The sequence below is a fragment of the Miniopterus schreibersii genome (genome assembly GCF_964146895.1).
Source record: "Miniopterus schreibersii genome assembly, chromosome: 11".
NCBI classification, from domain to species: Eukaryota; Metazoa; Chordata; class Mammalia; order Chiroptera; family Miniopteridae; genus Miniopterus; species Miniopterus schreibersii.
The window spans coordinates 31,461,697-31,483,782 of NC_138111.1; the positions used below are offsets into that span (position 1 = coordinate 31,461,697).

General features: G+C 40.8%; 1 protein-coding gene and 1 long non-coding RNA gene across 4 annotated transcripts in view; one reads left to right on the forward strand and one right to left on the reverse strand.

The window, feature by feature from the left end:
* The window catches only part of FRMD3 (FERM domain containing 3), a 202,248-nt gene extending 185,713 nt beyond the window's left edge, over positions 1–16,535 (forward strand). For 2 of the 3 annotated variants that reach the window (XM_081152114.1, XM_081152116.1), the window contains one exon: positions 11,213–14,958. In XM_081152114.1, coding sequence (XP_081008240.1) covers positions 11,213–11,811 — 599 coding nt within the window. In that variant the 3' untranslated portion in view covers positions 11,812–14,958. Of the gene's footprint in view, positions 1–11,212; positions 14,959–16,313 lie in introns of those variants that run through there. The other variant, XM_081152115.1, reaches the window with a different exon arrangement.
* Positions 1–22,086, reverse strand: part of LOC308564215 — a 36,601-nt gene that overhangs the window by 9,871 nt on the left and 4,644 nt on the right. Inside the window, exons 2-7 of the long non-coding RNA XR_013999906.1 lie at positions 16,799–16,977; positions 15,721–15,867; positions 10,597–10,645; positions 10,177–10,344; positions 4,203–4,295; positions 1,902–2,303 (exon numbers count right to left, since the gene is read on the reverse strand). This is a non-coding gene — a long non-coding RNA (uncharacterized lncRNA). The remainder of the gene's footprint in view (positions 1–1,901; positions 2,304–4,202; positions 4,296–10,176; positions 10,345–10,596; positions 10,646–15,720; positions 15,868–16,798; positions 16,978–22,086) is intronic.

The window sequence follows — 22,086 nt, forward strand, 5'->3', positions numbered from 1 at the left end:
TGATATCAGGTAGGTCAAGTGCCCCTCTTATCGATCTTTTTCCAGCCCCATTTTTCTTGTGGACTTTCTCCATTTGTCATTTTTGAAAACACATTGAGAGTTTTATTGGAATTGCAATGAGTTTTAATTAGAGGAGAGCTGTATCTTCGAAATAAGTTCTGTTCAGGAAGATCCTTCTGTATCTTCACTCCCCCCCCCCCCCCCCCGTTTTTCCTCTATGTTGCTCAGCTATGTTTTAACATTGTCCTTAGGCAAGTTTTGCATATTTCTCGTTATAGATATTCTTGGATATTGTGGCTATTCTAATTTGTGCATTTAGCTATTTCGAATGGGATTTTCTATTATATTTTTGTATGTCTTTGCAGACATGTAGTAAACCACTGCTTTGTTATGCTGAGGCTTCATTTGAATACCTCACTGAATTATGATTAATTCTCCTAGCTCCTTATTTGAATTTTTGGCTTTCTTGTTAGATAAGAGTATCACCTGGAAATAGAGTTTTGTGCCTTCCTTTCCAATAGTGACTCTTCTTATTTTTTGTCTTTATCATATTGCATTATGAGGGCCACCAGAACAACACTGAAGTATAGCGAGGGTTTCTGTCATGTTCTGACTTTGGTGTGATGATTGATTGTGATGACAGAGAGATTCACAAGATGGTAGGACAGCTGCATCAGTTAGGATGCCATTAGCAACAAGTAACAGAGAACTCTAACAAACACTGGTTTAAATAAGGTGATTTATTATTCAAGACAAGTCCCGCGTCAGGGAGGATTCCAGCTTTGGGAACCCAGGTTCATTTCATCCCTGGCCCTTCTCAGTTGGCCAGAAGTCCCTGCAGACCATTTGCTGCCGGCATCACAGGGCAGCTGCCAGAATTCCTGGTGTCTCTTTCAGATACAGATCTTTCTTGACATTGTTCCTTTCCAGGATGGTCTTCTTAGAAGCAAGAAACCTTTCTCAGACGTTTCTCCCTGTTCCCACCCGTGACTCTTCCCTTTTCATTTTCAGGGTTGGCTCACATGCCCATTTTTAAACCAGACACCACCAAGAGACTGGAATTGCCATGACTGACTTAATCATTTGGGAGAGAAATGGGTGATAAGGAGTCAACGATGGGAAGTAACAGATAAGAAGCCTTTATATCAGACTAGTAATGGGGACGAGAGAGTCTTCCCAGAGGAGGTGCCATCTTGGTGCAGAAGGGCATTCCAGGAAGGCAGCAGTGTGCAAAGGCACAGAGGCGTGATGGAGCATGGCACACTCGGGCACCTCTAAATACATGGATGGGTGGATATTTGTGTGGTAGAGAAGTGTGTTTTGTGCTAAAGAGCTTAATCTTTAGCCAGAAAGTCACAAGCAACCTTTTAAGAAGGGGATGCGTATGACTAACTAGGCATTTTGGAGTGATTGTTCTGGCAACAACGGAGGAGTCAGACTGAGGTCAGGGAAACCAGTGGTGAGAGAGAAGGAATGGAGAGGCAGGGGCAGCTTTGAAAGTGAATATGGTGGCAGAGTTTGCAGAAGGTGGTGACAGAGTAGATGTGAGCAGTGGGTGAGAAAAATCTTGGCGACTCCTCAGATTGCTGGTGTGGGAGGCTGGGTTATGGTAGGTGGTAGAGGGAAGGCTGGGGTGGGAGATAATGTGTTTGATTTTTGTCATATTGAAGTTGAGGTGCCTACACGTGTTTGCATGGTGAGTCTGGAGCTGCTTGGAAGGCTTCGAGTTGAGATGTGTCAGAGATCTAGTAACATGCGTTTCCTTAAACTAAGTCGTATTCTAAGTTCTCTGGTTAAATAAATTTGGGAAATATTGAGGTAAATAAAGCAACGCTGGTTTCTTCTCTTCAGGGCCTCTTAGACATTTTCATATGCTCCTAGTAATGTCACTGCATGCTTACCACGTGCCAGGTCCTCCCCATGCCTTCATTTGTGTATTCCTTTCCATGTGCTGGAGTTTTCCCCATTCTACAGATGAGGAAACTGGAACAGCATGGTTAAGTAACTTGTGCAAGGTCACATGATAATACAAGGTTGGGATTCAAATACAGGAAGTTCAGAGCATGTGCTCTTTTTTTTTAATTTTAATTTCAGCTTTGAGGTATAACTGACAAATATATTTAAATATAATATATTTAAAGTGTACATCCTAGTGATTTTATACATATTTACATTGTGAAAGGATTCTCAGATGCCGAGTGGTCAGGAGGACAGAAAAGTATACACACTGTCTTTAGCAATACGGTGGTCATTGGAGATCTTGGTGAGAGCCATTTCAGTGGGCTGGAAGGGGCATCTGGCCACTGTAGTGTAAAGACAAAGACTGAATCATCCTCTTGAATTTTAGATACTGAAGTCACCCAAGATGATGGTAAGACTAAGGGTGTCAAATGTTCAGCTACTCTTAGAGACATGACCAGGTGGTTGGTAGGAGATGACCACAAGGAGAAAAGAGATTGGGGTGCATGGATGGGAGGAACATTAGGATTTACTGTGTGTGTGTTTCCATTGGTTTATACTTGCCTGAGTCACTGGGATGACTCTTCATGGGTTTTAAATAGAATGAGTGGGCAGCCTCCCAAAAATACTCAGAGGCATCAGGTACATTTCCAGGGTGAGATGTTTTGCAGTGGCCATGCCTGAAAGTGAAAACCCTACTCTGGAAAAGTAAATGTCATTCTTAGAATCCTTTCTCTAAAGCCATGGGACGTGAGCTTCCCTTGAAGGATTACACTTTATCTCTAAGAAAAGGAAGATAAGAGTCTGTCCTGTGAGAGGTTAATGGCATGGTATCTTACTACATTTTGGGAATTTACACGCTGCTTAATGTGGATAGAAAATATTTTAGGGACTGATAGCACATGCAGAATATAGTCAGTTTTAAAGTTTATTTTATTTCTAACCCAAACTGTTAACTCCCACAACAGCAAGTGATTTTGTTGCTGCTGCTGTTGTTTTTGCTATCTGTCCTGGCTAAGACACAATTGTGGCAGAGCTGACATATAATTAGGTGACCACAAAATTTGTTAGGCAAACTTTTTGAGAGCAAAAGGGGCACATTAGTAATGCTGCTAGGAAAAAAGGCATACAGTAGGGACTGTCCCAGGCAAACGGGGACAGATCACCACCCTACATGTAATAACACTGTGATTTCAGCAAGGGAAATTGGGCTGGTAACAGAGGAGACTTCTTGCTTAGTTAAGAAGTGAGGGTCTCTCTGGGCTTCTCAGGCAACATGGTGGAATGAAGCAAGCTTTGGAGTCAGACAGGTTGGATATAAACCCCTGCTCTGTTGCTTCCTGGCCTCATGACCTTGTGCAAGTTACTCAGTCTCTCTGAGCCTGTTTCCTCATCTCCTCTTACCACATGATCACATGTCTAAAATGTCCAGCCCTATAAAAATTCACTGGAAATCTTAGTGCCCTTGTCTTTCCCCTCTCCCCCACATTGTTTTTCAATACATAAAGGAGAAATAGCTCTGCCTGTTGTATGCAGGCGATTGGTACTTTCAGTAAAAGTCTAGTGATAGAGATAGACTAAGATATAGCCACAGAACACTGGAACTGGAGGGGTCCAGACCATCTGTAAAATCTAACACCCACAGAACTGAAGTGATATGTCTGAGGGCACACGGAGACCTCTGGTTCAGCTGGGGACTGAATCCAGGGCCCAGGAACTGCAGGCCACTGCTCTTTCCCCTCCACAATTCCTAGAAGTTCCTTTCCCCTTTCCCGTGCTTCACTCTTCTCTCCCTTACTCTCCGTTCAAGAGGACAGATACTCCCCAGAGCCAGTATGGCTAAGCTGGCCAGTATAAGTAGATCAGTCAGAGCTTAGCCCCCTCAAGGAGGATAGTTCTGGTTAACAGGGTGACCAATAGGTGACCTCTGTAGAGACCTGACAATGTGGTATGTGCTTGGGCAGTGGCTGTCAACCCTTTCAGATCCAGTGTCTGACTTTAATAACTCAAAAGAAAAGCAACTTATGAACACATAACTTTAAAAGTCAAAATAATGCTAATTGTAATGTCTGGAGAAATTGGAAGAAAGTGATTTATGATAAAATAGTCTTTCCAAAAGTTTTTCTCAGGCATGACTGACCAAGAGACAGAATGAAGGAGCGCAATGCTTATACTTGTGTGAATGCAATGGGGGGAAATGGGGGCACAGCCAACAGATGCAGGAGGGTCTGCAACTGACACACCTTAGGCATTCTGGATGGCAGTGATGTGATATTCTAAACAGGTAAACAACTTTTGGCAAAAATCTTCCTTCATTTTACCCAGTGGCTGCATTCCTGAAAAATTCAAAATAAGTTAAAATGATACCCAGGATACTTGAGGTTTAAATGTAAAACAGACATAGGACCCAGATTCAGAACATTTAAAATAGGTTTTTAACCTACATGGATAATATTTCATAGGACATCTGCAAGTTAAGTGGGATGCAAAATAAGTCTTCGTTTTGTGGGGCCATCCTATGCATTTTAGGATGTCTGGCATCCCTGACTCCTACCCCCTAAATGACAGTAGCCCCTCCAATCATTGTGACTTCCAAAAAGCCTCTGTGATTTCCTAAAACACCGTCCTTCCTGCTGGGCGGTGGTATCCTTCTGTACCCCTGCTCTACAGATTGGATGGACATTCCATAGTTGGGTATCAGCGCAGGGTGACTTGGGGTACCTCAGGGGAAACCAGAATGGTGGCTCCCAATGGTGCCTTTTACCAAAGCCTCCAGCATGGAGACATGGAGAAAGGCATGATGCTATGGCCGGGGGGTGGGAAGGTGTAAAGCTGAAGGAGTGCCTCCTGCAGTCGGCCAGTTTGGTTCCAGCCAAATGACAGCGATGACAATAGCAGATTACAAATAGGAAAGTCATTGCCAAGTGGGTAAAAAGTTACCCCAAGTAACCCAAACTCCAAAGCCTTTGCTAAGGAGGTTAGTGCGGGTAAATGAGAATGGCAAGTGCTCTGTTATCTTCTGATATGGCCGTATTGTCCCTAAAGTGCTTTCTCACGTTTTTCCTTTCTATACGCTTTTGAGCCTCTCCACAAACTCGGGGGATAGTTAGGGGTGGCTGTTATCTTCACTTTGACACGTTTGTTCTGCTGACACCCAATACTGCATTGCTTCATTCATAAAGTTTGTGGCACACAGGCAAACTAGACAAGGGCCATTCGCTGGTCTCCCTGTTTTGTATACACACAAGCTGCGGGTAATCTCAGCTATAGGATTTGGATTTTTGTCACAAATGTGCTCAGAGTGAATAGAGGAGCAGATTTCTGAATGTAAATGTGAGCAATGCTTATTCCATTTTTACCTGCCGCTAATTTTGCTGAATTACTAAAATAGGTATATTGTGCCTTCAGCAATGAAATGAAGAACAACATTTTCAGGAATGGGGACCACGTGAATGTGCAACCTGCCTGACTGTGTGTAACAGGCACCCTGCCTGTCCACCATCAGTGGGCAGTCTCTTCCATCAGTACCTTTTGACTGTCACTGTTTTACTTTATAAAGTATTTATTCAAATTGAATAATGACAATAATGGTATAAAAACAAAGTTATATCACTGTACTAAAATTTAATTATAATAGTTAACATTTACTGAGTGTTTCCTATGTGTCAGAAACTTTACAGCTATTATCTAATTTTAATTGGGCTGTATAATTAGATAAACTTGAAAGCTTTTTCCTAAATCACTGTCATTTGACTTCTTAAAAAAAGCTTTCAGTCTTTGAGCTTTGTGAATATATTCAGGAGGCTTCTCATACGTGATTGAAGTAATATAAATTTAATGAAGCAGTGTAGATAATCTTACTAATTTCGTATTTCTGGTCTCCTTGGATGCTTCTGTTACAGTTCACCGGAAAAGGAGTGTAGGAAAATTTGAGAATCTATCACATAAAGAAAATTAAGAAAATATGGATAAACGATAATTCTCATTGTACTCTGTAATAGTGGACTTGTTAGAAAACTAATCTACTTGTTGAAAAATGATATTGCTTGATAGTAGATCGAATGTTCTTTGGTAAGCTAGTAACATCTCATTTCTATAGTTTGTTTTTTTTTCTGTAGACAGCACTTAGGCCCCCATCATTTCATTTAACACCCATTGAAGCCTTATGAGGTAGGTGTTACTCTTGTGTTGTTGTTAAGCAAACTAAGCTCTAAGAATATTAAGTAACTTTAAAAGTTACTTAGTTACTAAAGTCTCAATACAAGTGGCAGAGCTTGGATTTAAACCCCAGGTAGTCTAACCTTTGTCTGGTGCCCTCTTCCAGCTGCCTTAGAATTTGAGCACAGAGATGAGGGGATAGTAGTATGAAACTCCAGAACTTCTAACACTAGTGGTTAGAAAATCTCTGAGAGGAAAAGAGAGCATTTATTTCCCTGCCAACCTCCTCCTTTTCAGAAAAGTGACTACTTCTATTGCTGAGATCAAGGTACTGGAACTTGAAACATCAGGCATCTAGTGATTTTATTATAGCAGCATCTATAGATTAGCAGGCACATTTTGTATGGACTGCATAGACATTTTATAAAATATGAATTTTAAAGCTTTCAGATGGAGCTCAATATGGTCAATTTTTCCCCAGTCACCACCATTCCCTATTGTCCCACTCATTCACATTAGGCACCTGCCCGGACTGTGAAGGCACTGGCCTTTGTGACCCTGGATTAGTCACTGTGATCGTCTTCCCAAGAAGCTACTGGCTTTACCTTTTGCTAGTGCTCTGTTTTTTCTCCTTATAACCTGGACTTTCCAGAAGAAAAATGAGGGAAGGGGAATAGGGAGTACTGGGGATAGGGGCCAAAATTTTACATAATGTGGCTAGGAAGTCCTCACTGGGAAGGTGACATTTGTTTAAAGACCTGCAAAGAGGAAGAGAGCATGAAGCTATCTGCAGGGAGTGCTCCAAGCAGAGGGAACAGCAAGTGCAAAGTGCAAAGGCCTTTTCCTCTCAGGGATTTTCTAACCACTAGTGTGAGATGTGCTGGAGTTTCAGATTACTTCCCGCCATCTCTGTGCTCAAATTGTAAGGTCTTTGCACTCGCTGCTCCCTCTGCTCCGAGCATGACTGGCATGTTGGAGGAACAGCAGGGCATCGGCGTGGCTGGAGTGGAGTGAAAAAGTGGGAGTCACAGGAGAACAAGGTCAGAGGGGTTAGGAGGGGAGGGGAGGGCACACTGAGCAGCTGCCCAGGCATCCCTGCAAGGACTGTACTTACACTCTGAGTAAGATGAAAAGCATTAGAGAGTGTTGAGCAGATAAGTGGCATGATCTGCCTTATGTTTTCAAAGGATCACTCCAGTTGCTGTGTTGACAGTGGACCTTACACAGGCAAGGGCTGACGCAGGGAAACCTGATGAGATGCCGCTGCAATAATCTAAATGAGAAAGGATGGTGGCTCGGACCAGGGTGCTAACAGAAGAGGTGGTAAGAAGTAGTCTGATTCTGGATATGTTTTGAAGGATACAGAAGTGCTGACAGGTCTGAGGCGGGTGTGAATCGAGGAAAGTCAAGGTTTTTGGTCTGGGCGACTGGAAGAATGGAGTTGCCATCAGAAAATACTGCCATCTGGAAATTTGAAATTTCCCATACCCTCTTGTTATGAGAGAGGCTTTTGAAAGGCAGAGACAGAGGGAAAAAGAGGGTGTATATTAGGAAAAGGAGACTTAAGGAGGAAAGGCCATGTATATGAGAAAATGCTGTTAGAACAGAGCATGGAAGATCTGTGAGACCACAGGAGCAAAGAAAATAGCCAGTGGGAATGGGTGTGGTCTTCCTAGAGCAGTAACACGGGTCAGATGCAATATGCTACTTTCACTGCTTTCTGAAGGACAATACCATGACCCTCCTTCTGGGGACATGGAATACCACATACGTAAAGATGTGGCACTCAAAAAAGTCCTAAAGGGTAGTAGAAAATTTATGGCTTGCATGTATTTTTTATTTTTATTGAGGCAAAGTTCACATAACGATCTAACCATTTTAAAGTAAACAATTTGGGGGCATTTAGTACATTCACAATGTTTTGCAACTAACACCTTTATCTAGTTTCAGAACATTTTTATCACCCCAAAGGAAGCCACATACCAGTTAGGCAGCTACTCCCCATTCCTCTCCTCTCAGCACCCTGACGACTGATCTGTGTATGTTGAACCATTCTTGCATCACAGGTATAAATCACACTTGATCATGGTAAATGATCATTTTAATGTGCTGCTGAATTTGGTTTGCTAGTGTATATTGATAACATTTGCAGTTATGTTCATTAGGGATATTGGTCTGTGGTTTTCTTTTCTGCTTGTGTTTTTTCCTGGCTCTGGTATCAGGGTAATGCTGGCCTCATAAAGTGAGTTTGGAAGTGTTCCCTCCTCTTTGATCTTTTGGAAGTGCTTGAGAAGGCTTCGTGTTAATTCTTTAAATGTTTGGTAAAATTCACCAGTGAAGCAATGTGGTATTAGGACTTTTCTTTATTGGAGATTTTTGATTATGGACTCAATCTCTTTACTAGTAATTCATCTATTTAGACTTTCTATTTCTTCCTCATTTAGTCTCGGGAGTTTGAATGATTATAAGATTTTTTTTTTTTCATGTTTTTTAGGTTGTTCAGTTAGGTGGCATATAGTTATTCACAGTAGCCACTTGTGATTCTTTGTATTTCTGTGGCATCAGTTGTAATGTTTCCTTTTTCATTTATAATTTTGTTCACTTGGGTTCTCTTTTTACCTTGGTTTGAAAAAAGGTTTGTTAATTTTATCTTTCCAAAGAACCAATTCTCAGTTTGGTTAATCTTCATTTTTCTATCCATTTAATTTTTTTCTGTTCTAGTCTTTATTATTTCCTTCCTTCTACTCACTTTGGGCTCAGTTTGTTCATATTCTTCTAGTTCCTTAAGGCAGAGAGAGAGTTAGGTTGTATACTTGGGATATTTTTGCTTCACACCTTCCTGACCAGTCACGAGTATACACGTTTCCATGTCTGAACATTGCTGACCGATCACGAGATAACTCCTGTCTACCCTTACATTAATTTAAGTAATTTTAAACACCTTGTTGACCAGTCACGACTGAAAAGTAGTCAGCTGCAAGGGTGAGTTCTGGCTCAAAACAGTGGATCAGCAAGGTGTTTAACATAGGTGTTTATTATTACCTACTTCCCTCTTAGAGCTGCTTTTGCTGCATCCCATAAGTTTTGTATGGTGCGTTTCAAATTTCATTTTTCTCAAGACACTTTTTAATTTACCCTTTAATTTCTTCTTTGATTCATTGGCTGTTTAGGAGAGTGTTGTATTTGTGAATCCATGTATTTGTGAATTTTCCAGTTTTCCTCTTGTTGCTGGTTTCAATCTTCTTGAATTTGTTAGAATTGTTTCGTGGCCTAGAGTATACTCCATGTGTACTTTGCTGTTGTCACATAAAATGTTCTGTAAATGTCTGTTAGAGCCATTTGGTCCACAGTATTGTTCAAAATCTGCTGCTTCCTCATCGATTTTCTGTCTGGATGACCTGTCTATTGTTGAGAGCGGGGTGTTGAAGTCTCCGACTATGATTGTATTGCTGTTTATTTCTCCTTGTAGCTCTGTTAGGTTTTGCTTTATGTATATAGGTGCTCTGATGCCTTTTCTTTTTCAGGGAAAAAAATGCCCTTTTTTTATTTTACACATTCATACATGCAGTGATTCTTTTGATTGCTATTAATAAGCTGGAGGATTCATTCATCTGAACTCTTCTCACTGTGTGTGTGTGCCTGGCTAGAGGAAAACTTCAGCATCATCTCACAAATCTGAACTATGCTAATGAGCCCTAAAAGTTTTGACACGGGATCATAAATATTTATCATTGCTATCTTATTGATGTACGGATCCCTTTATCGTTATACAATGACCTTTTTAATCTCTTTTTTACCATTTTCAGTTTAATGTTTGTTTTGTCTGATACAAGCATAGCTACTCCTGCTAAAACACCTTTTTCTATCCATTCCCAGTGGTTGAGTCCTGCGATTCTCCTGCAGTCCCTGTGGGGTGAAACCAGAGTATGGGCTCCCATGAAGTGACCCACACACAGTACTCAGGGGCCTGGATGTCACCACAGGCTCAGGGGAGACCTCTCTGTGTGATGCCGTGCTAGCCTGGGAGCAATGCAGTCAGAATGCAGCCATTCATCTTACCTTCTAATGCAGTCAGTCTTGGTCTCTGTGGTGCAGGGCATGCTTCAACCTCCCTCCCAAGTTCCAGGATTCTCAGTGGTGTCTTGTCCGTGAATTGTTATTAGTTGTTTTTCTGAGGGGAAGTGAAGTCAGGGATGACCTATGTTGCCATCTGGGTGATGTCACTTCCTGCACATATTGAAGAGAGCGCAATCCTGAAATGCATTCATTAAAAGCTGGTTTACAATTACCTAATGCACACCGTACCAGTTTGGTATTATATTGTAGAACCACCCTGGAGAACATGTCTTTGATCCTGCTTTTATTTCCAACTAAGTACCCAAGGCTCAAAATTAGGAGAGTTGGCCTTAAGCTGACAGTAGGCAATTGGGTTTCCCATCTGTAAAATGAGAAGTAAACTTTAGGAAGTAATATTCATACCTTTTGACAAAGTAGTTTTCCTTTTGGACACCTACCTATGGCAAATGAACTGAAAAATGGGAAAATTTATATGTAAAGATATTTCTTGAAGCATTTTTTTTTTTTACAATTCTGAAACAATATAAATGTTTGCCAATAGGCAACTAATATTGTATTAACTAAACAGAATCTGACAACCATTATAAATACCAAATGGGAGTTTATTTCAACATAGAAAATGTCTAAGTTAAAATTTTAAAAGGAGCAAGGTGCATGTTTGTGCACGTTTGTAATTACATAAACTAGAGACCACAACATTTTGCCTAGAATTAAGACTAGAAACCAATATATAATATAATAAAGTGATTATGACTGGACAGCAGATTCTATAATTTTACTATAATACTTTGTTTGACAGTGTTAACTTCTAAAAGACACCACTCAAAATTATAATAGTGATTTATTGTCATTTTATTCTTGTAAATGACCAAAGTTGAAGGTCACAATTGCATACATAAATGAAAATATTGCCAACCACATGAGGTGTGCTTTTTTTTCCCCCTGTGTGTTTCCATCTACAGATCTTTGTTGAAAAAGAAAACCTGAAATTAAAAAAAATAAAAATGTCTCTTTACAGGTATTCCTTTGCCCAGAGAAGATGACATTTCTGCCCCCTTGATCTCCAGCTCACCGGTGAAGGAAGCCCGGGAGTATGAAGACCCCCCAAGCGAAGGGGAAGATAAAATAAAAGAAGAGCCTCTGACCATCTCTGAACTGGCCTACAGCCCAAGTGCCAGCCTGCTCCCCACCCCGGTTGACGACGACGAGATTGACATGCTCTTTGACTGTCCGTCTAGGCATGAGCTGGAAAGAGAAGACACGGATTCGTTTGAGGAACTGGAAGCCGATGAAAACGCCTTTCTGATAGCTGAAGAGGAGGAGCTGAAGGAGGCTCACCGCGCTTTGTCATGGAGCTATGACATTCTGAGCAGCCACCTCCGGGTGAACCCTCTGGTCAAGAGCTTTTCCCGGCTCCTGGTGGTGGGCCTGGGGCTGCTGCTCTTTGTATTCCCCCTGCTCCTCCTCCTGTTGGAGTCAGGTATTGATCTCTCCTTCTTATGTGAAATCCGCCAGACACCAGAGTTTGAGCAGTTTCACTATGAATATTACTGTCCTCTCAAGGAGTGGGTGGCCGGCAAAGTAAACCTCATTCTCTACATGCTGGGCTGCTCGTAAAGGACAGCTTCCTCCCACTAAGGGCTATATTCAATACTAGCAATGTGCTTCTCAGCAGGTGCCTGGTTCTGAACGGGCACGGAGCCTTCGACGGGTGCTCCTTACCCAGAGCTGATTATTCAAAGCTTTAAGTTAGCTTTCCATAACTCACTGCACTTAAATAAGTTTAAATCAGATACAGTCATTTTAGTTAAAGGTCAGGAAGACGGCCTTTAAGTAACCAAAAATGTTTATTTTTTATTAAGTCATAGGCATACTCGTTATCTATTACATCAAAATACATACTGCATCTGAGCTGAATTAGATTTCCCCCTTTTAACAGTTAGCATCATTATAAGAGATAAGGTTCAGGTTCAGAATCAGAATTGTAGTCAGAATCGAAGAGCAAGTTTTTGAATATGATCCTTAGTGAAAATAATGTCCTCTAACCAATGCCTATACAACTAAATTTATGCTGGGTTTTTGTTTTTTTAAAAATATTTTTATGTGTTCAGAATATTTTGGTAAATTTTTAGCAAAAAAAAAAAAAAAAGAAGCCTCCTGGAGTTATTTAATTGTACAGATTGTAAGACTACTGCACAAAGGGCGTGTTGGGAATTTTTTAATGTTTTGGGACTGGTTTGTTTTTAAAAATATTTTTGGCTGAAAAACCCCATAATTTGTTGTTAGCTGCATATGAGAGAGAAAATAGGTAGAGTTGTGGTAAGTAGGCTCCTAAAACAAATGATGGGACTGGAAGATGTAGAAACTGAGCATCAAGTGGACACAGGGTGATCCATTTTTTCAAAGTAAAAAATGGACAAGATGATTTGTTACTTTCATTTGCATTCTGTGCATATATTTTGGCTAGAGAAGCAGAACACTTTTCAAAGAACCTGAAACTTTAAAGGAAAAAAGTGAAAAGATGTGCTGATTAATTGCATGTTATTTTACATTTACCCAAGAGTGGAAGCAGATGGGAACTGGACAAATGGCAAGTGGCAAAAATGTTTTGGTGAGGCTGGTAGGCAAGTGGTGGCAGGAAAATGGTCTGTTTTATGGAAGCGATGGTTATGCGAGGTACTGGATGATGTAAAGAACAGCATACACGCTGTCCAGGTTGACATGAATATGTTTGAATGGATCTAAATAAAAGTGGGGAAACTTTCAGGCACCTTTTTGGTCCCTCATGCCATTCATTGTGTTTCTGTGGAAGAAACTTGAAAAGAAGTGTGTGTATGAGAGAAAGGAGGGGAGAGAATGGATTTTGGCCTTCTGGTAAGTGACGATAATTTTTTGTGGTAGTAATTCTATTCCTTTCCTGGTTTCCTTAAGATCTTAACTCATTCATAATTGGGGCTCTCATTAGGAAAGTGGAGGGGGCTCATTAGATGACATACCATTTTCAGCTTGGGTGAAGTAGTGAGATTCAGAGAGGGGACAAATGCTCCAGTATCTTCCTTCATACCTTTAAATGCATGACAGAAAGGCTCTGATGCCTTCCCATGCAGCATACATGGAATATACCAATCATGTGGTATAAGTGAGAAAGGTAAGAGCAAGGAGCTTTGGGGTTTCTCCATGAATTGAAAATGTTCCATTGCCTTCATTTACAAAGAGACTGGGCTTCCTGTAATTTCTCCCTGACTCCAACAGACACTTTAGCTCTACATTAGCATAACTTCCACTCTGGCCATTCCAGTTCTACTTATTCATGGAGCTGTGATTGCATTATTAGATATTTTGAAAGTAAGTTTTAAAAGTGAGCTCATGAAGCCTTCAGTTAAGCAAACTATAATACACATTTGCTATTGAGTTTGTTAGGGTGTGCTTTTGGTGATTTATTTTGCATTTTAACATTTCATACTAGAAATTTGTTAACAATATACAAATATATTTTCCATAGTTTATTTTGGAAGTTTGCAAATGGCCAGCTTTGAAATTGAAGTTCCTTTTCCTCTTTTCATATGACTTTGAAGTCATCCTTTCTGATAAAAGGGCCCTCCAGTGTAGTCTGCAATAAATTAGTCCCCCTTCTAATTATGCTCCAATTCCTAACCACGACAAATCATCTAGCCTTCATCCTTTAAAAATATTAGGTATTTTTAAATTATGGAAGTAATATATTGCCCATCATAAAACATTTAAAAATATTAAGGAGTAATAAATATTAAGGAGTAATAAATATGTTATTTTTAACATTTCTGGCTAACACCTCTTTTCTCATAGGCAAAAATTTGACTATTGAATGGAAATGTTTTTAAGTGAAGGGATTGACAGGATAGGGTCTGCTGAATTTAAACGATAGCAATCAAAAGTAAAACTGGGATCCCAAAATGCCATTTTGTTGGGATAGAGTAAGAGCTTTTTCAGAAATACCACTTTAAGTTTGGTAGAAGACAGTCACCAGTTGCCTGAATGAAATGAGAAAAGACTGCTTCCAAGATGGAACGTATATAATATAGTGAGATACAGAGTTCAAAGCAAGTGTGTGAGTATATGTATATTCCATATTATCAGTATGTGTTTATATATGAATATGTGTGTGTGTACACACCACTGACATGCCCTTTATATACAGCTGTGTTTGCTTTTCCCCATTGAGGACTCTGTGACATTATTATTCCTTTTTCCTCTCAGATATCACGGTGGATAAAACAGTCTCAAAGGTTTCAATTTTCCATGAAAATCACCGTGTACATTTGTAGTTATATACACACACATACATGGCAGATACATATACACACACAGTCTTGTCTTTAGTGCTAATGCAAGTTGGATCATGAAAAAAATGTAGGTAAAGTATCGTGTTTCTGTCTGTGCTTGGAACGTATTGTAAAATGTTATGTACCTGGAATATATTTTGTGGCTTGTCTAATATTTATAAAATCAACTCTTGGAAAAATTCAAAATGAATTGATTTCACTGAAATACTAGAGATGTGGGGGCCATGGTACCTATGATTGGAGCCTTATCTTTGTACAGCAAAATTTGCATTTCTGTGTCAACGTTCAGATTGTTTGATATGTTACTATGGTGGCAGGAATCCCTAATAAAGTACTCTGGGGAAAATGTTTCTGCACTCATTTAGTTCTATTCACACAAAGCTGTATAAATAGCCTGTTGGAAACTACAGAAAGGTGCCATCTAGGACCAAAAAATGAGGTCACCCTTGAATGGTGATAGTATGAAAAAAATAACCACAGGTATGGATGGGAGTAGTCTTTTGCAGCAGCCACCCTGGCTAAAAGTAGGAATATTGGGGGTACTAGAAATGCACCCAAATATAAGAGACAGCTACGGCACTAAGATAACTAGAGAAACAGAAAAAATAGGAGTGTTCTGCATGACAGACAGCAGGAAGGATTTTAGAGTGCTAGAAATTAGTATGTCATCACTTCTGGCCAGAAAAGGGTGCCTTCCTATGCTAGAAAGAGCTACGCAGACTCAACTCTGCAACACTTGCCATTAAACGTCTGTCTGTTCATGGGCCATGGGAGAATCTTACTATTCGACCCCTACTTTCCTTCCTCTCCATGCAGCATGGCCCTCTGCTTTGGTCTGTCACAAAACTAACAACTGTACACCTGACAATGAAATCAGAGGGTGCTATTCTGAATGAAGCAAAGGGACTATCTGTGCTAGAGGAACACCATGTGTCCAGTGGAACTGTACCTCAGCTGTGGTGGCTTCTTAAGTCTGTCAAGTTCCCCCCACCCCAGTTTTATAGAGATATAATTGACCTACGACACTGTATTAGTTTTAGGTATACAACAGAATGATCTGATCTATGCATGTGTTGCAAAATTACTACGTTTAGTAAAATCCATGAGGTCACAGTTACAATTTTTTTCTTGTGATGAGAACTTTTAAGATCTACTCTCTTAGCAACTTTCAAATATGCAATACGGTATTATCAACTGTACTCACCATCCTGTATATTACATCCCCAGAACTTGTTTATCTTATACTTGGAAATTTGCACCTTTTGACCCCCTTCATCCAGTTCACCCACTGGAGGTGTGGGGTGCGGCAGTATGTCAAGTTCTTACTCAGCAGTCCTGAGAGGTGCAGGCTCTAGAGCACAGAAAAGGAATTCCGCGGTTAGTGTTCAGGCATGGGGTGACACGGACCTACAGTCCCGGCTCTAGCCAGTACTTTTTTGGTTAGTATCTGCAGACTGGAAGGCTCACACAAAATGACCCTTGGCCACTTATTCATTGAGCAGTCCAGGCTCCCAGCCCAACCTTGCCTCTTGGCAGAGACCTTTTTCCATGTTTCTTTCATTATTTGCTCAGCCAAACAGGGGAAAAGATCTAACCACACTCCAGCTCGGAAGGAAAGTACTGGGGAGAAGCTTCCACCTCTGGGGTGACCCCAGGGTGGTTGTGGTTGATGAATTTGAGATTCTTTGGGCCATCTTTCTCTTCTGGGTGGAGATAATGTGCTAAAAGTCCCTGCTTACTTGTCCTCCTGCTTCTCTCTCTTCTCTCTTTCCCTTGGACCTGCTTGTGGGCTTCCAGTCTCCATGCAGTGAAGACCCAGCAGGAGCTGCCTGCGGTGGGCCCAGCCAGGACTCTGCTCTCCGCAGTCCAGCCTCATGTCTGTGATGGGGTGGGTAAGTCTGGCGAGCCCTGCCCAGTGGGCTCAGCTGTCGTCACTTCAGAGACGACGGAAGAAGCCTTACTTGGGCCTCAGATCCCAGCTGTGTCCTCCGACCCATTAATAAACAGATTTTAACCCTCTTTTGGCTATTGTGTCTGTTGATTATTGGGAACTGGGTGTGGGGAGGGCAAGATTCCCACTAAGCACACTCAAGAATGTTTAGGATCTCTGCAACCTCCAGCGTTGCAAGGAAGGCGCAGAGAAGGCTGCTGGCCCTCAGGCCTCAGGGGATGCCCACCGATGACCTGGGCCCTGACAGGCCTTGCGAATGAGTGCGGGAACGTGGGACTTGGTATCAGTAAGACCCCGGGACTGAGTAGAAGCACACATCCCCACTCCTTACCTGTAGCTGATGCTTTCCTCAGTATCACTTTGGAAAGAGAACCAAGGCCACTCTCCTGGTTGTAAAGGAAAACTCTCAGTAGGACGAAGGAAAGCTTTGCGTGGGTACCAAGTATTGAAACAAGTCGTGTGAATTACAGCAGCTCCTCCAACTAACACTGGTCACTTGAGGCTCCTCATCTACAAGAATTATGATTTTGATAATTGTAAGGATTTTGAGTTTCCCAAGGAAAGTACCCTTCACAGAAGAGAACACACTAACAAACCGACATTAGTTCCCACTGCGCTTGGCAGTTACGTTCTTCGTAAGTTAAGAACTCGGTGTTCTGGTTAAAGCATCGGTCTCCTGTAACTCCTGGGAGTGAATCAGCTTCCTTCCACCCTGAATCAGCCTGAATGTGCTGACAACTCTGAGCTGCTGGTTTTGCACAGCTGCAAACAATGGTGGGCACACAAAAGTACAGCTCCCTGGTCACAGGATTACTATATAATTTATTGTACAAACCCGGACTCTTTTGAGACTGAAAGGAGGTTTTTTTAATGATTATGCCATAGCAACAGGTGTCAACTAGGACTGTTCCAGGTACTCTGCCATAAGGCTTTGCCTGATCAGCTAGATGCCCTCTTTCAAAAATTTCTTCTGCTTGGTCCTCTAAAATATTAACAAGGTAAAAGAGGGAAGGATTATTGCCGTAGAGTCACAGCTCTCCTACCTGCCATGAAGAGCCAGATTAAAGTTCACCAAAATTAATTGTATCATGTGTTTTAAATAAGCCCGCTGGCACTGAATATTTAACGCTACTCAATTTGTTTACTATTTATAATGTTGAATTTCTTGTTTAACACGAGGCAGGTAAAGGGGTAGAATGATCTCAATGTTGCTTTCACCTCCATAGTCCTGAATTTGACATTCTGAGCTACACACACAGAACACTGATGATCAGCTTAACTGTGAAAAACCGATTCACATTGACACTCAAGACAGTGCTGTGCAATAGCCAAGTTGATCATTTATCATGAGAGGTGTCAGTCAGCTTGGCATTTGTTTGATACTGGATGCTCCACTCCATGCTCTTCCCAGAACATAAACTGTAATGTGAACCCAACACTATCCTATCAATGAGTACAAGGAATCACAGCTGGAAAGCTGCCTCTCAGGGCAGTCTGCCCCAATAGACGAGTCTCAGGAGGGCTGGAGATGCATTATACACATTTTACTCTAAATCTCCATTTTTGAAAATTTCTTGTGGTAGAGGCTGGAAGGGGATCTTATTTCCTCTTCACCCTGGCGACAGAATTTGACTGCATTTTCCAGCTCTCATGTACTTAGGTATTCCTGAACTGTGGCCACTGGAATTGAATGGGAAGTAATCTGTATCACCTCCAAACCTTGGACTAGCTGTGCACCTCCATTTGCCACTAGATGTTAACACCTGTAGTGACCTTGAAGCCACCAGTTGAGGATGTTGGAACTACCAGCAACTTAGATCCTTGAATGACTGTGTGGAGCAGAGCACCCCCTACCTTACCCTAAACCAGACCCATCTTGGACTGTTACTTGAGTAACAAAGTCTTAAACCACTGCAACAATGCAAAACAAATATCCACAGGCTTGGAAATATAAATTAAATTTAAAGATCCTTGCATTGCACAGAAAAAAACCACTATTTTCATATAAAAATTTGCATGGACCAATTATTAACAAATAGACAATTATAAAATTATTTTTCCTTGTGATTGAAGATACAGTACAGTCATCCCTCAGCATCAATGGGGGACTGGTTCCAGGACCCCCACAGATACCAAAATTTGTGGATGCTCAAGTTCCTTATATAAAATGCTATAGTGTTTGCATGTAGCCTATGCACATCTTTCTGTATATTTTAATCTCTAGATTACTTATAATACCCAATACAATGTAAATGCTATTAAACAGTTGTTATACTCCATTGTTTATGGAATAATAACAAGGAAAAAAATCTGTGCATGTTCAGTACAGGTACAACTATCATAGGCCTAACTACATAGTACACATCAACATTTTTTTTAGAATGTTTTTGATCCATGATTTGTTAAATCTGCAGATGCAAAACACATGGATATGGAGGGCTGACTGTATTAGAATTCATAAACAGGTATTCTAAATTACAGACAAATCATGAAACCTCTTTTAACTTCGTATGCAACCTCTGCAAGTTACAGGAAATGTCAGAGGAAACATTAAAATGCCATTATATATATTTATTAACATTCAAACCTATGTTCAGACTTACAAAAAACTGATTTGCAAAAAGAGTTCAATCTTTTTAGAAAAATTGTTCCATGAGAACCACAAGCTCTAGATTTACTAAAATTTATAAATCAAAATAATTTTCCAGAAATTTATCCTAATGTTGTTAGAGCCTATAAAACTCTTAGCAGCAGCAGTAAGAGTTACATCAGCAGAAAGATCCATCTCAAAATTAAAAATTATCAAAAAATATTTGTGGCCTGGCCAGCGTGGCTCAGGGGTTGAGCATCGACCTACGATCCAGGAGATCACGGCTCGATACCCGGTCAGGGCACATGCCTGGGTTTCAGACTTGACCCCCAGTAGGGGGCGTTCAGGAGGCAGCTGATCAACGATTCTCAGTCATCATTGATGTTTCTCTCTCTCCCCCTCTCTTCAATCAATAAAGACATATTTAAAAAAAATTATTTGTGATCTTGCATTTGTCAAGAGCAAAATGATGTTACTTTTAATTATATCAATTGAAAGCGAAACTGCTAGAATAAAAAGTTTTGATGGTCCAGTAAGTGAATCTGCAGAAAAGTGAACCCTAAAAAATCTTTTGATCAATCAAGATATTTATATACTGATGTAATAAAATATCATTATTTATTTTAATATACAAAATTATGAAACCAAAATATTGTGGGTTTTTTGGCAATATACAACATGAATGTTGTGGCTCCTATATAACTTTATGTTTTATAAGTAATCAAATATTTTTAAAGGAAGACCTTTTGTATTTTATTACCTTTGACTGCACTTTTCCCTGTATTTTGAACAAGGAGCTCCACATTTTCATTTTGCAGGAGGCACTGCAAATTATGTCACTGACTGACTAGATTGAAAGAATGGAGGGTGGAAGTATTGGAAGTGAATACTCTGATGCTCAGAGCTGAAGGTTTAAGTGTGAAAACCAAAAGCACATGGCTACTTCTTCTTTCTCTGACAAATTTAAAACCATCTAAATGATGAAGAGTGTACCTTAAATAGAAGTCTAATTTTATTAAGAAGTGAGGGAGCTTTTTTAAAATATATTTTTATTGATTTCAGAGAGAGGAAAAGAGAGAGAGAGAGAGAGAGATGGAAACATTAATGATGAGAGTCATTGCTCGGCTGCCTCCTGCACGCCCCCCACTGGGGATTGAGCCCACAACCTGGGCACGTACCCTGACTGGGAATTGAACCGGGATCTCCTGGATCATAGGTTAATGCTCAAGTGCTGAGCCACAACGGCCAGGCAGAAATTTGATTTAAAAAAAAAGTTATCTTCCACATCTCTACTTAACCCAATGAAGATATGGTACACATTTAATGTCCTTGGACTGTTAATTAGAACATCTTTGCCAGTTCTGGGTTTGTTTTGAGTTTCTCCTTGATATGTGTCACATTTTTTTCTTCGTATACATAATAATGCTTTAAGCGGTAATTTTTATTGGATGTCAGACATTGTAAATTTTACTTTGTTGGAAACTGGATACTGTTGTATTCCTATAAATAATTTTGCTTTGTTCTGAGATGAATCTAGACTTCTTAGAAATAGTTTGAACCTTCTGGGTCTCGTTTTTAAGATTTATTAGGAGTGGGGCAGAATTTGTTATAGAGCTAAGAACTCCCCATTCCTGAGGCAAGAATCATCTGTGTATTCTACCAAAAGCCCCATGAATGATGAGGTTTTCAGTCTTGCTGATGGGAACAGGCACTATTCCTTGCCCTGTGTGAGTGCCAGGCACTACTTCTGATTTCTTTGGGTGGTTCTTCTCTAGTTAAGAGTAGCTTCCTCATGTACAGTGGTACCTCAGTTTTCGAATGTAATCCATTCTGGAAGTCCTGAGTTCTGAAAGGTTCGAAAACCGAGGGATCCACAGCCGACAGCTGGGCCTCAGGATCTTGCCCTCAGCAGAAACCCTGTGGCATGTTCTACTTCTGAGGCTTGTTTGAAAACCAAAGCATTTACTTCTGCCTTACGGAGTTCGTAACCCAAAATGTTCGTCAACGGAGATGTTCGAAAACCGAGGTACCACTGTACTTGGGTTGATCATTACTCTAGAGAATACTTGAGGGAGACCCTCAGCAGATCTCCTGATTTCTCTCTCTGCTACTCTCTCCTTTCTGGTATTGTTTTGTGTTATAAACAGAAAAAGTGACAGTCATGAACTAATCAAATATCATGGCCAAGCGTGTGTAGGCAGGAAGTGATAGGGTCGGTTTTGGGAGCCACATCTTCCTTGGTGTATGGCAGAACCCAGGCCCAGAACCGGGGCAGCCAGCAAGGGCTGGGGATAAAAAATGGTTTCATTTTCATGGTCAGCTGAATAATTAGTGGTAAAAAGTGGGAGGAGAGAGAGGACAGTCAGTTCTCAAATAGTGAGCAGGAGAAAGCCCCCCATGTTGGCTTTGATGGTGGGCAGGAGGTAAGCCTTCTTCCAAAGTTGTAAGGTCAGGAAAAATTGGAAAATTCATTTTGCTAGAAGCTTAGTTGCAAATAAAGAAAAACCTTAGTCAAGCAAAGAGGCCGAGATAAAAGGAAGCCCTTTCTATATACTGCTTATATAGAAAGGAATGTCTGAGAGGAAGATAGAGCACATGGCCTTCCTCTTGTCCTTGGAGCAGATCATGGCGCTATTTAGGGAATGCCCCCCCGGAAGAACACAGACTCTTTTCTTCAAGTGAGAATTAGCATGTCTGCAAAAGGAGTTAGCCAAGGTTAGAGATCTACTTTTGAGGGTGGAGCAGGGGCAGCCCATGAGGTCTTCAGTGAAGAGAATAGTTTACATCCAACTTAAATTTAATCTGGGCTCACAGGCCAAACTTTTGGAAATGTAATCCACTGGCAGGACCTGTGGCCTGGAGGCCTGAGATTTGATAACCTGTTTAGGGAATCCAAAAATGAACGCATTTGAAAAGACGACTGATATTTAATGTTGTTGGGCCAAAGCAATGGACCATGCCAAGGGAACTCTGAGATGGCGAAAAACTGGTAAGGGAGAGGACTACAAGCCTGTGTATACCAGAATCGG